Raw genomic sequence first — 13,838 nt, 5'->3', positions numbered from 1 at the left:
GTTCGAGATAAGATGCAATCTTACATCTATTAAAGAATGATAAAAGAATGCAATTCCTTTTCTGATCAAATTTATTGGTGAAGTAGTATTAAGAAAAACGTATATACATGTTTGGTACATATTCGTGCCGAACATCCATTCGAATATTTTCCCGACATTTTGCCATTATAAATTAAGTAATGTCAAAGATTGCACAAATGTTTCAGATTATAATATCAAATCTTATGTACAAACTGGCATCGTCTGGATCGTACTACAGGTTAACTCCACACATTCATTGCATGGTAACCGATTTGCACACTTAGTATACAATATAAAGCACGAAGACGTCGATCAACGTTGCGTTTGAAGTCAATATAGTTCAAGGTCATTTTTAAGGTCAAGGTTTACGCCTTCATCTCCTCCTCGTCCTGTTTGCCCTTCAGCTTGCCGGTGAAGGCCACGTAGTTGAACTGCCCCTTGGCGATAGGTGCTTCCTTCCATGTCATTTTAATCTGGATTAAAAAAAAGATTCTTATTAATCTGTACATCGCATAAATATATATGTTTTCTATACATTCTTTTGAGTGACAATGTTGCCGATTTACGTATTCAGAACTAAGATGAACAGCATTCGAGCTGTTCCAGAAATGACGTCGTTTTAACAAATATGAAAATCATTTAGAGGCCAACTGGAACTAAGCAATGATGAAAGCAAGTCGGATAAAACGGTGTCAGCACTCGCAGTAATTCCATAGTGGTGTCCCCTTTTTTGCTTTGAATGTTGTTCGTGACAAACTGTTTTGTGATATTAAATAAAATTCTGAAATACGGAGGAGGTTTCCTTTTTCTTTAAAAGGACCTAGTTCTGAATATCGCACTGAAAACAATAAATTATATTTAAACTTACTTCATCTTGCGTGAAGTTATCTCCCATGTTCTGCAGGAGATCCTTGATGCTGAAGTAGGATGAAAGGATGATATGGTTAGTGAGCTTCTCATAAGCCATAATGAACTTGTCAGTGATGATTCAATTGAATTTAAGGCTCCTTTTGACCAATGTTATAACGGCATGACAGTTTAATCTGTTGCTATAGACAGTTCCAAGCAGGCCCAAGGTCAGACTATGGAATCAAACACTTAATCGATTCCTGGGTGCAGATGAAGGACATTTTTGACAATTTTGTTAATTTGGACAACCAAAATATATTCAGTTTTGTAAAACACTTTATTTTAAATGACGCTTTTATAGATGGCATCTAAGGGGTCGTTTCGGAAATGTATCCCACTCAAGAACAACGCTAGCCGAAATGCCGTAAATGTTATGATATGGTATTTGAAATGCTTACTAGTCCTCGGGGAGTGTGCCTTTGCCATCTTCATCAAACATGGCGAAAGCATTCTTGATTGTCTCTTCTGAATCAGTACCTTGAAGAAGAAAAAAGAAATCTCTTTTAAGATCATCACTTATTTGGAACCATTACGTCCCACGTTTATCAGCAGAATTACATTTTGTATCTACAACAAAACTATAAGAATGTAATTTTGTTGTCTTAAGCACGGCCATTTCACCTACCTCCCATCTTCTCCCCGAACATGTTGAGGAAGGTGGTGAAGTTGAGTGGACCAGGGGCTTCCTTCAGCATCTCCTGAAGTTCAGCGTCAGATGGAACCTTTCCTGGAAAGATCAAGGACCAAACTGAGAGAGTGAGGAGTGGATAAAGTAAGAATTAACTCGGCTCTCTAATGACTTCGTCAAAGGTGTTTTTCAAAGGAGACAAAACAGTCGTTGTCGCACCAGCTTAATTAACATACAGCAAGCCTACAGTTCTCATTCGACAGTTTGGTAAACAAACGCCATAACCACTGATGGCAGGTTTATAACGTGTACTGATCGAGGCCTTTTAGGTTATATTCCAGTATGAGCCTAAGGGGATCGGATGGTCAGGCTCATTGACTGGGCGGAGACATGTCATCGTATACCAAATGCGTGTATTAATGTTCATGTTATTGCTCCCTGGGTTAGTCACAGATATTTATTGTTATTCTATTTTATTTATCCCACCATATAACCGGAATATTACAGGGTGCGGCGTAAAACTAAACTCATTCATTCCACCAATATGACAGCGCCTGACACCAAAAAGGACTTCCTGGAAGTTTGCCAAGAATGGAATCGAACTCTTTCCATCGTCGTAACTAACGAACGATTCTCCCACTAGGCTGTTCACCTTTCTTCATGAAGATATTTTGTATTATTTTTATCTCGTTCTGTTTATAGGATCTAATTATATGAAAATTTCTATGTAAGTCCGCACTTACCCAGGTTGGCGTAGATGCTCTTCAGGTCATCAACCTGTATGATGCCGTCCCTGTTGACGTCGATCAGGGCAAAGGCCTGAAACAAACAAGATATATTCATAAATGTACATAACACAAACCCAGACATAACACATCTACAGACCACATATTGTTTGGTGCGTCATAAAACCAAACTCACCCACTCACTTATTCGCTATTTGATGGATCTCATTTGTTACAGGGAACATGTTCTTCACAGTATTACGTGTTTGACAGCAGTTCTGCTTGGAACCTTTACTACAGGAGCATAGTAAGCAAGGAATTTAAAAAATAACGTCTGAATTTTGATTACAAGTCCCATCATTCCTAAGTACCTGTACAGTTAGGAGTTGACATCACTCACCTCTTTAAATTCCTGAACCTGAGCAGGGCGGAACATAGCGAGAACGTTGGTGGGAGCCATTGTTGATATCTGCAAGCAAAGAAAAACGTATATATTTAAAGTAAGTTATATATTACACTACTGTAATATATAAAATATCAAATCTAAAATTACATCTTCTTTCGGCAACCTTTGTCTTTTGGTTGTGATCAGGACGACTTTTCTGGAACGATTACGAGCATTCGTGATCTGGTAATTCCGGTCGAATTCGGTGTATTTGACTGGTTTCCCTGAATATATCCGAAGTAGAATTGATACAATTTAGTGTAATCTAATTCCGATCTTGAACAGCGAGGTGAAACGGCTTTTGGCATAGTTACAAATACACTTTCTTGAATATGAAAAAAGATTTGTCGACCTTACCTTGAATCAGCTGATGCGAGCGAACGAAGAGTAGAGATGTCTGACTGGAAGCCGAAGTGATACTGACAATCCTGAAATCGACAGTGTTTATATACACCCGTCTACCATACGTAAAAGCATATCGTGTGACCGTTTCTCTTTGTAATGAGTCAACATTGCGTCACGTTGACGCATCTAATGAGCCTGGCCACGTGGTCGTTCAGGAAACGGTGATTTGAGCATCGTTTAATGTTCTGACCACGTGCTCTCGGCTGGGGGTCGAATGTGCAAACTGAAATAAACACGTCTGCAATATACACTACTCTGACACACATGCTGTGTGTTAGGTCAGGGTCTTGAAAGACACATTATACGACGACGGGGGGGGGTGGGGGGGGGGGGTGGTGAGGGGGGGAGGTGTACGTAGCGTCACGCAACAGACTGAATACAGCAGACGGCAGGGAAATGTATGTCACTGCACACTCAATCGATCGTCAGTATTGAGGAGGCCCCAGGTCAATAGTGCCTTTCATATATACAATTTTCTTATCATCATGGCTCGGTAAATAAATAAAACCGCAACATTTTGAAATGAAATTTCAAACAGTTTGAAAAATTCAAACAGAATTCTTTTAAATATGTTTTACATATAGTATAATATGCTAGACATGCAAGCAGATAATGATATTTGTCTTTTACAGAATTATTAATGCAACATCATTAGATGCTATCCTCTCTTTTGATTTTCATAAAAGCATTCACTCATACATCTAACAAGCATGCAATTGAAACTGTCTTAAACATCCTGCCTTGCTTGCTGTCAATGCTTTTCGGTATCAGGTGATATGTTTAGTTTTTAAAAAAACACATATTGTATTCTTTCCTTTATTAACCAGGGAGTATAAAACCAAACATGGCGTTAAGCGTGATCATTTGGAAACGATGTGTACAGTTCTGAAAAATGCTTGTGATGTGATAAAGAGCCATCATTTCTGTAGTCATTAAATGTAACTGCCAAAGGTCAAATATTCGTCTCTGACCACAAAGCAGGTGTACAAGTTTCTCAGGTGGCTTGTTATTTCTTCAAATATTACGAAATTATCTGTAAGTAGCGGATATTAGTCTATGATCATTCAGTTTAAACATAACCATATTGTGTAGAAAACTATTAATACTGAACAAATTGTGGAATGTATATTATTTGTTATTTCATTTTTATTTTTGTATTTTGGTGGGGACATGGTGGCCGAGCTGGATAAGGCGCCAGGTTAGTGATCCACCAAGCGTGACAGGGTCGAGTCCACATGGGGAACGGGCGAAAGAAAATTGGTGTCAACTTGGTGTGCAGACTCTTTCAGTGCTGTCGCATCCTCTATTGTACAGTGCACAACCCTGTGCACTTAAAAGAACCCACAAATCCCTTGGTGTATGACCAACTGGTGGCCACATATATACATGCAAACACTTAGTTGCGGGTACAGCAACGTGCAGTAAACTTGGACAAACTACTGTGACTATGAGCCCCCGTTCACCCAGGTGTGATCCTAAGGATGGGAAAGCCACATTACCTCTGTGCGCATAGTGGCTGCAGGAGTTGTATGACCCCATGGAGTTGAGACTGACATCCAATGATCGAGGGGAAAACAAAGCGTCTTTGAGCAGGCGATATGGATATTAGAGCTAAATGAAAGTATATGAATAATTAACAAATAATATTGTTTATATTTCTTTTAAAAAGAGCTAACTTAGAAAGTAGAACGCAGAAATGGTGCGAATAAAAACATGTTATTTGTGGTAATTGATCAACCAAATATTAGAAAAATATTAATACTAAACTTTTTACGTAGTGTATTATTTTCTTTTAAAACGAGCTCGTTTTCTGTAGAAATGGTGCGCATGAAAATCCAGTTCATGTGTTTATTGTGACATGGAACAACAATGCAGGTCTGTGTTAGACTGAACAAAGCTTATGTCTTAGATATTTCTAGAACATTACTATGCGTTACCCACTCTGTTGAAATCTGTATATTGAGTGTAATCATTCCCTTTTTGTTTAAATTGTGCGCCTTCGAATGAATAAGTCATCTTCGTCTGTTGTTTTCGCGTGATAAACTGAACCTGGACGAGTGACCATAAATCGCGAACCTCTTTTGACACATTTTGTAGCAGCATGTGATTGATGGTATATGAAAACATTAGCTTTAGACTTTTCCAACATAGTGACTTATCAATGTAGATGAAAGACATTTGTTACATCGGATTCCCAGTTTCCATTTATGCTTCGCAGTTTTAACATGTATTGTATAAAGATGCTGAAGACATCAAAGGTATTTCATTCTTAGCAACTTAAACCAATACTTCCCAACAAAAACGTGTGTAGGTGTAAACATATTAAATAGTCAGCGTACCGCATGGTGACAATCACTGGATTGTCTGGACCAGGGCGACTTGTTTACAAACAACAGCGTACGGCTGTAATACATCTGAACCAAACAGTCACAACTGCACACTCGACTGTGCTTTAAGCACAGACGTTTTATGTGTGTGAATGTGTTTTCTCGTTCGAATTTTACAGTCTCATTCGATCAGACGTGATTTCGCACTGGCCAATCCTTTTCAGCTCATTTTTAAATCCTTCCACGAAATTTAAAGTGATATTGAATTTCTGAAAGCAATTCAATATCTTTTTTCGTTTCTGTGGCAAACCTAGCACTGAGTATGTTACAATAAAATAATGCAGCTATATCCTGCTCCTAGATCTAAGTTCGGGGCAGTTAGGTAGCCTAGTTGTTATAGCATTCGCTCGTCACGTTGATGACCCGGGTTCCATTCCCAACATAGGTTTAAGAAAGAAAGAAAGAAATGTTTATTAACGTCTCATTCGTAGACAAATAAAATTCATTACAATATATAAAATTTGACAACATAAAATTGTATACGACCAATCGCACAACGATTCATGAGAGACACATACACAAAAAAGGCCACAATAAATATTAAAATGCATATATACAATACAGGTAAAAGGTATTTATATAAAATACTTCTTCTTTTAAAAGGAATGTTAGTGCAGGTTCTGGCCGTTTAATGTGGTTTAATGTGTGAAGTTCATTTCTGGTTCTGGTGTCCCCCGTCGTGATATTATTTAGGCTTTAAAAGATCTGTTCTCCTTCAACCTATGATGCATGCAAAAACAATGTAGGCTAATTAGGATTAGAAAATGCTCAACCACACACACACACACACACACACACACACACACACACACACACTATTATAATGAGCCTGGTAGTCACAATGGCTAACCTGCAGAGGGCAGAGTTCATTTTGTCTCAGAGAGGAGGGGTAGACAGATATAGTATGAATGCCGCGAGACTGAATAATGTTGGGAGACAAAAAGCCAGACACTAGAAGTGCGTCATAGATCAGTGTAAAGGTAAACGCAGTACCATTGGCGACCATGTGCCTTCTGTACACACACCTCCCCCTCCCCCTCCCACCCCTATCTTCCTCCTCTGTTGATTGAAGAAGAGACCAGACGTCTCACCTGACTGAGACAACGTGTTTGTGGTGAGATACAGCCCATCCAGCAGATTTATAACGATGATCTCAACACAAACAGAGACAAACTTTACAGGTCACATGCAATCAAAACATCAAACATAATTATTTCAAACACAGTTGTCATTTGTTCATGATATATAAAATGCATTGCTAATTGTGAAAAAACAAATAAACAAAATTATAAGCGTCTAATCGCAAATCAAAAGTGCAATATTTTGTACTTGGTTTTACCTCCCTCGAAACAGGGAGCCTATATAGGGGTTGTAGAGTATCGCTGCTCGAAACAAAGCAGCCGCGATACCGAACCCAGTCAGGGCCGGTGGATGTGCACTCATGTGTGACGACGCCTTGTCATTGGTCACTGGTTCATTTGCCGACACGTTTAGCCGGCTCTTTATTTATTTATTTATAAGCCCGATAGGTGTTAATTTCAAATTGCAAATGGACAGTAAATGAATTTGTGCACTGCATATTGTCTTTAGCAGACAGGCAGGCAGACATATAGGTGTCAATAAACCAGACATTGAGTTTTCTCTGTGACACAGTCTGCTTATCACAAACAACATGTCTTTATGCAACGAGTAGATTATTTACTTGCTTATGTACACAACCAAGATTAGACTACTGCTCACGACCTCATACTCCGGACAGGCATACTGTTTCAAGCTCCGCGTACCTACTCACTACGCATGCGTTATGAGCGCAGCGCTGCATAGCTGTTGAAACCACTTTTTCCCAGCGCTGTTTGATATGTAGGCGAATAGAGAACAATCCTGCTGGAATACAACTAAAGCGGCATAAAACTAAAATCACAATAGATCTTTGATCATTTTCTGCCACAGTTGAAGGGAGATCATTTTTGTCACACGAGTATCTTCAAATAAATTTAGGTAAACTGAATTATCATCAGTTGCTACAGTAGTAAGAGCTGCGATGTGTTGAACATATATATAGCTACGTTTGTTTCGAAGCTTAGTACCCTCATAATTTCGTTTTATTTGCGATTGTCGATCTTGGCTAAACTTGAAGTATGTACGTATGTCCCTTCATGAACATACAGAAGCTTTCACCTGGAGATATTGATTGGAAACGATTTCTGTTGCACAGCGATATTTATAAAAATTCAAAAGATCTACCTTTGTTGATGATCTTGAGCGTGTTTGCTTCAATATGATTCAGGGTTTTCACTGTAGCAAGCCTTGAAATCAGACTTTGATTGCATGTAAGCTTGAGTATTTACATCGCAACTGTATCGATGTGGACAGTTAAATTGTGTCAACTTTTCTGATTTTAGACTATTGTTGACATTCTCTATCATCGTGCTATTCCTACAAGAACGATATTTACTGTTTGAAAAACATATCGCAGTATGTATTAGAAACTGATACAATATTTGATGTAGAGATAAGGGTCATTTGTTCATTGTAGAACAAAATCGTCCGTAATGATCGACGAGATGCTGACATAATCAATCACAGAGACGTAAGATACGCTGCTGGTAAAAACTCTTTCATTGATTTCAAAGGTTATGACGAACATCCACTGGAACAAGTTGCGGGTTGGGATAATATTTTGCTCTGGTGGTGAGTATTTTAAGAGTTGTTTTCTAGGACAGTTCTATCATGACACAAGTTGATATTGATTTTGTAGACTCGATCAAGATGGCGCAACATAATGGACAAAACCCCTTCATGATCTTAACAGTTCTCTGGTTTAAGACGTCTGTTGTAATATTCCAACTATAGCGTGACAGTATTTTGTGAAACAATAGCGGGTGTTTTCTGAAAGGAGTGCGCATGCTGACCAACAAATGTGCGGGGATGAAATGAAAATAGCCAGCTGCATCGGACATCATTCTGAACTTGAATATACGAAATCTGAATGAAATTCTGTCATGGCACTGTGGTATTCAGGATAACACACACACACACACGCGCGCGCACACACACTGATTCCCATCACACTGACGATTATAGAAGTTATAATAACAGTGTGATGATGGTGACGCCGACGACGACGACGATGATGGTGGTGGTGGTGATGATGATGATGATGATGATGATGATGATGATGATGATGAACCGAAAAGGTATTGTCAGTCAACTTCCTAACGGTATCAATTCAGAATGGCTTTCAGAAGTGATTATGTCAGCTTTCTGTTCATGGGAAACACATGTTTCTGATTTGGTACTCCTTCCTCGGGAGCATATGTTTCGGAATGTAGTGTTCGTCTGTATACAGAAGTTGGCATTCAAAAATTCATTAAATGTATTAGAAATGATGATCTCATATACAATCAGTACGCCAAAGGGACAATAAACCAGTATTCTCAGTTAGAACATCTTCGAGTAGTCCTTGTGCTACACCATAAAGGATGTACACTGAAACCACGAAACTACAATTTAGTAACACTGACGTAGCATACAAAATCAACAGCCGGGTTACATCTTTATTCAATAGGAAGGCCACAGGCCCATGTACAATGTACGATACAATATAGGTGCGATGTGCTGTGCTCAATAACTAAAACAATTATGTATTCATTTACAATAACAGCCGGATTGACATTTATGCAAGACAATTTGAAAGAGTATCTCTATCTTGGCATGACTGGTAAATATATATGTGTCAGTTTATCACATACAGCTTCTTTGAGTGACGTTTAAAAGTAGGTATGATAAAGAATGGGGTTATGTCTGTGGATATCATTACATGCTTGATAACCCGTGAAGATCCGGGTGCTCAGGTTCATCGATTGGTTCAGAGATGTGATCGTATCCCAATTTTATAGATTGATGCTCTTGTTGTTGATCACTGGATTGTCTGATCCAGACTCGATTATTTACAGACCGCCTCCATATAGCTGTACATTGGTGAGTGCGGCATTAAATAACCAACTACTTGCTTGATAACGGTGTTAGCACCTACACCGAAACGTCACACATATTGTAGCAGAAAAAGCAATGTAACTATGTAACTACCCATCCTGTTCTTCGGATACAGAATTGGTAAGAGAGAGACAGAGAGCAAGTCCAGTTCTAATCATGTTTATTGCTGAGCATGTATAAATACAAACATATCTACAGGTATGGCACACATTCGTTCACTTGACAATCATCCATACTGGTATTCGTCCGATATAATTGTTTTAAAAATGTTTTAAAGATTAGATAAATTAATAAATATGTTCAATAATGCATCGTATGTACACCTTGACATTGTCGGCACGTCAGAGTAACTTATCGAGACAGATATATTTCATTGTGATGTGTTTTGCGATTGGTATGCCGTGGCAACGACACTAGAACGAGTTCAAAGTTACGTATAACGTCAATGTAGGTTAAGGTTTTTTTATAAGGGCAATGTTTACGCCTTCATCTCCTCCTCGTCCTGTTTGCCCTTCAGCTTGCCGGTAAAGGCCACGTAGTTGAACTGCCCCTTGGCGATAGGTGCTTCCTTCCATGTCATTTTGATCTGGAATTAAAAAACACAGATTATTATCAATTTTTAAATCATATAAGTATATATGCATTTCTATGGTGACAACAAAACCAATTCACTTATACAAAACTAAGCCGAACAGCATCCGAGCTGTCCAAGAAATAAGTCGTCTTATAGATATGTAAATATGTCGGAAGCCAGTTGCACTTTTAGCGAGATATTGATGAAACCAAGGTGGCTTTCATAACGGTGTCAGTACTCGCAGTAATTCCATAGTAGTGTCCCCTTTTCTGTAAAATGACCTCGATCTGTAAATCGCATCATTTTCTTTCTGCGAAGATCCGATTACAATCGTAAAGAACTCCTTTGAACGTTGTTATTGACATACTGCTTAGTGGGTCTAAAATAAATTCTGAATTCCAAAGTAGGCTCCCATTTTCTGTAAAATGACCTTGGTCTGAATATCGCACTGAAAACTATAAAAAATCTATTTCGTAAACTCACCTCATCTTGGGTAAAGTTATCTCCCATGTTCTGCAGGAGATCCTTGATGCTGAGGTAGAACGAAAAGACATAACGTGATGAATGAGCTTCAGATTAACCGCAATGCACTCAATCTACCATAGCAACATAATGAATTGATTTGAAAGCCTCTTTTAAGGAATGGTATGTTAGTTTAATATGAACAAACGAATCCACGATGAAAGGCCGAGTAAAGATCAGAGACATTAGCCAGTCAGATCTTGGCAGTCAACGCAATATCTATCTATATACTATCTTATCTATGATAATTTTACACATCTTTATTAATCAAAGCGTTTTACTCCATGACTTCAAAAGGCGTGATTTGATTAATCGTCAGGGACTTGTTTGTTTGATCTTCTCCGGAAATTATCAGCACAGTATTTCAAATACTTACTAATCCTCAGGAAGAGTTCCTTTTCCATCTTCGTCAAACATAGCGAAAGCATTCTTGATTGTCTCTTCAGAATCAGTTCCTTGAAGAAGAAAAACAAATTCATTATTGAAAGCATTGGTTGAAAGAATGCTCTTCGGGGATGTCTTGAACCCTGTTCAGTGACAGCGGTAAACATTACTTATCGTGGAGATCGTTTCTTTTCTCTTTCTTTTTCATTTGCGTCACTGGTTTATTGTTTGTTCTTTACTGGGTGACTATACGAACACAGCATTTGAAGTTAAGGCTTTGTCATAACACTGCCAAGTGACCTACCTCCCATCTTCTCCCCGAACATGTTGAGGAAGGTGGTGAAGTTGAGTGGACCAGGGGCTTCCTTCAGCATCTCCTGAAGTTCGGCATCTGATGGAACCTTCCCTGGGAATATCAAGGAAGAAGGCGATGAGTGCAACGTTAACAATTATCATGAGCTTCATAATTAAACTGATTCTTTTTCGACATTCTTAAAGGTGTTTTTGAAAGAGACAGAGAAGCCGGTGTAGCAACAACGTTACTTGAATACCTGACCTCCAACAGTCAAATGAGTGACTGAGTGAGAATGTTTGTTTCTACGCCGCTTTTAGCAATATTTCAGCAATACCACGGTTTTGAACACCAAGATAGTGATTCATATATTGTACCCATGTAGGTCACGAATCCGGTCTTCAAACGCTTTAACCACTAGGCTTTGTCGTTGTTTCTACAAGTCAGGCCTTACATGTTATAACGACGTGGCCCAATATTCGACCGACTTTGAAGAAACGTAAGTACTACCAAGTAACATAATTTTGTGAGGTAACTACGATTCCTATCCGCTGTATAATCCCAGTATGACTCTGATATGGTACTAGATCATGAAACATTACTCGAGACCCCACTTACCTTAAATATTCCACGTAAGAATACCTATTTCTGTTTGATATGCTACATTAGTATTCTTACCCAGGTTGGCGTAGATGCTTTTAAGGTCATCAACCTGGATAATGCCGTCCCTGTTGACGTCGATCAGGGCAAAGGCCTGAAATGTATATGACATAGACATGGATTAATAATTCTGTGCGCAGGGGAACTTCATAAATTCAAAGAGTAGTGTACTCGTTTGTTGTGTCCCCAAGTCTGTCTGTATGTGTCGCCCGTATTTGAATGTTCATTAATTAAGTATATTTTCTAAAGCTTAACACCCGATTCTTAAACCCAGAAATTCTCTGTTTCAAACTCGAATCACATTACAGGGTATTTTCTTGTTGCTGCAATTTTCGCTTCACGGTCTTTTCATTTCAAAAGTACCATCACTGACTTCATCATAAATACAGACTCATTTCACATTCCCAGACATGTAATTCGCCTGTTTGTTGTGGATATACTGTACATTGCATAAAATACGTTTCTTGACAGGAACTCTGTTTATTGCAAATTGTCAGTGTTGTGTAATTCCTATGTACACGAGATATTCATAGAAAAATGACATCTTCACTCACCTCTTTGAATTCCTGGACCTGAGCAGGGCGGAACATAGCGAGAACGTTGGTGGGAGCCATTGTTGATTTCTACAAGCGTATAAACATGTGCTTAATATATTGCTGGAATCTAAAGCAACCTTTAACTTTTTTACTTTTTCAGTTTTCGTTTGATGGGAATAATGCTATGTTACTCCAGAGAATACCAGTATTTACGTTTGTAAGATATTCGGCGGACGTTCCTTGATAGAAACAAGGAATTGAAAGAAAGTGCGTTTTTAGTTCCGTATCTGAGACTGGTGACAGTATGGCGCGGCAATGTATATGTCGGGGGCATGTAAATAATCGATCTACGCAATTGGGATGTGTCAATCAAGTCAGAGAGCCTGACCACCCGATTCCGTCAGTCGCCTCTTACGTCAAGTTTGGGTTACTGAAGATCGATTCTTACCCGAACCTTCAAGGATAGTTACAGACGTTTATAAAATGAACAGATTTGTCGACCTTACCTTGAATCAGCTGATGCGAGCGAACGAAGAGTTGAGATGTCTGACTGGAAGCCGAAGTGATACTGACAATCCTGAAATCGACAGTGTTTATATACACCCTTCTACCATACGTAAAAGCATATCATGTGACCGTTTCTCTTTGTAATGAGTTAACATTGCGTCACGTTGACGCATCTAATGAGCCTGGCCACGTGGTCGTTCAGGAAACGGTGATTAAGCATCTGCTAATGTTCTGACCACGTGCTCTCGACTGGGGGTCGAATATGCCAAGTGCAATACACACGAGTGTAATATACAAAATGCCATAAGCTAGCTTTATTATATAAAAATTTACCATTAACGCTCAGTCAGTAATCAAAGACTACCTCAACATGTTTCTTTTAAACAGTTTGATTTAAACACTAATAAATAATAGATCAAATATTTTTCGCATAATTCGCCTCTTCTGACAGATATCTTGGATATTAATAAATTTGCTTTTCCCCAACAATTCAAACATGGGAGGGGCATGAGGCTGCAAATTCATTTGGGGTTGCTGGAATGCGCGATAGTGAAAAGACACAATCAAATTTAAAATCAGTACTCTCAAATTTTAACTGCATAAATACAACATCGTTTCCTTTGCCCCTCAGTATACTTTGAAACCTCCTAGAATGTGCAATCAATGCATTACTGCATTTGTTGTGTTTTTCAAAGGATTTTATACAGTCCTCCATAATTTCTAAACAAGATGCGCGTTGTGGTTATTTCTAATGGTTACAACAATGTGTAGAAATATGTGCAGAAAAACAAATAATGCGTTTAATTTGATTTATGTTCAGAAAATCACTAAATTATATGTTTTTCGA

The 13,838-nt window shown here is 38.6% G+C and overlaps 1 protein-coding gene across 4 annotated transcripts; it reads right to left on the bottom strand.

Moving 5' to 3' along the window:
• Positions 1 to 326: 326 nt before the first annotated feature.
• Positions 327 to 13,069, bottom strand: LOC137265467 (myosin regulatory light chain B, smooth adductor muscle-like). 4 transcript variants are annotated; one of them, XM_067800871.1, is made up of 8 exons: positions 12,991 to 13,034; positions 3,086 to 3,156; positions 2,684 to 2,752; positions 2,302 to 2,377; positions 1,556 to 1,657; positions 1,329 to 1,407; positions 890 to 938; positions 327 to 494 (listed from the first exon to the last, which is right to left on the bottom strand). In XM_067800871.1, exons 3-8 carry the CDS (start codon positions 2,741 to 2,743, stop codon positions 387 to 389), a joined length of 474 nt encoding a protein of 157 aa, XP_067656972.1. In that variant the 5' UTR covers positions 2,744 to 2,752; positions 3,086 to 3,156; positions 12,991 to 13,034; the 3' UTR covers positions 327 to 386. The 4 variants fall into 4 exon arrangements, with proteins under 4 accessions (XP_067656972.1, XP_067656971.1, XP_067656973.1 ...); XM_067800870.1 differs by lacking the exons at positions 890 to 938; positions 1,329 to 1,407; positions 1,556 to 1,657; ... (1 more) ...; positions 2,684 to 2,752; positions 3,086 to 3,156 and adding exons at positions 10,574 to 10,622; positions 10,989 to 11,067; positions 11,301 to 11,402; positions 11,967 to 12,042; positions 12,503 to 12,571 and having other exon boundaries at positions 12,991 to 13,069; XM_067800872.1 differs by lacking the exons at positions 1,329 to 1,407; positions 1,556 to 1,657; positions 2,302 to 2,377; positions 2,684 to 2,752; positions 3,086 to 3,156 and adding exons at positions 10,989 to 11,067; positions 11,301 to 11,402; positions 11,967 to 12,042; positions 12,503 to 12,571 and having other exon boundaries at positions 12,991 to 13,069.
• Positions 13,070 to 13,838: the final 769 nt, after the last annotated feature.

The sequence above is a fragment of the Haliotis asinina genome, chromosome 15 (genome assembly GCF_037392515.1).
Source record: "Haliotis asinina isolate JCU_RB_2024 chromosome 15, JCU_Hal_asi_v2, whole genome shotgun sequence".
NCBI classification, from domain to species: domain Eukaryota; kingdom Metazoa; phylum Mollusca; class Gastropoda; order Lepetellida; family Haliotidae; genus Haliotis; species Haliotis asinina.
The sequence above is the reverse complement of the archived record's forward strand: the minus strand, read 5'-3'. Positions and strand labels throughout refer to the sequence as shown.

What these genes read in the sequence shown, in the direction of transcription:
- LOC137265467 (XM_067800870.1), bottom strand. Translation starts at nt 12,562, where the DNA reads ATGGCTCCCACCAACGTTCTCGCTATGTTCCGCCCTGCTCAGGTCCAG. An exon ending in AGGTCCAGGAATTCAAAGAG is followed by an intron (nt 12,043 to 12,502) that starts GTGAGTGAAGAT and finishes TATACATTTCAG; the next exon opens with GCCTTTGCCCTGATCGACGT. An exon ending in ATAACTTTACCCAAGATGAG is followed by an intron (nt 495 to 10,573) that starts GTGAGTTTACGA and finishes TTTTTAATCCAG; the next exon opens with ATTAAAATGACATGGAAGGA.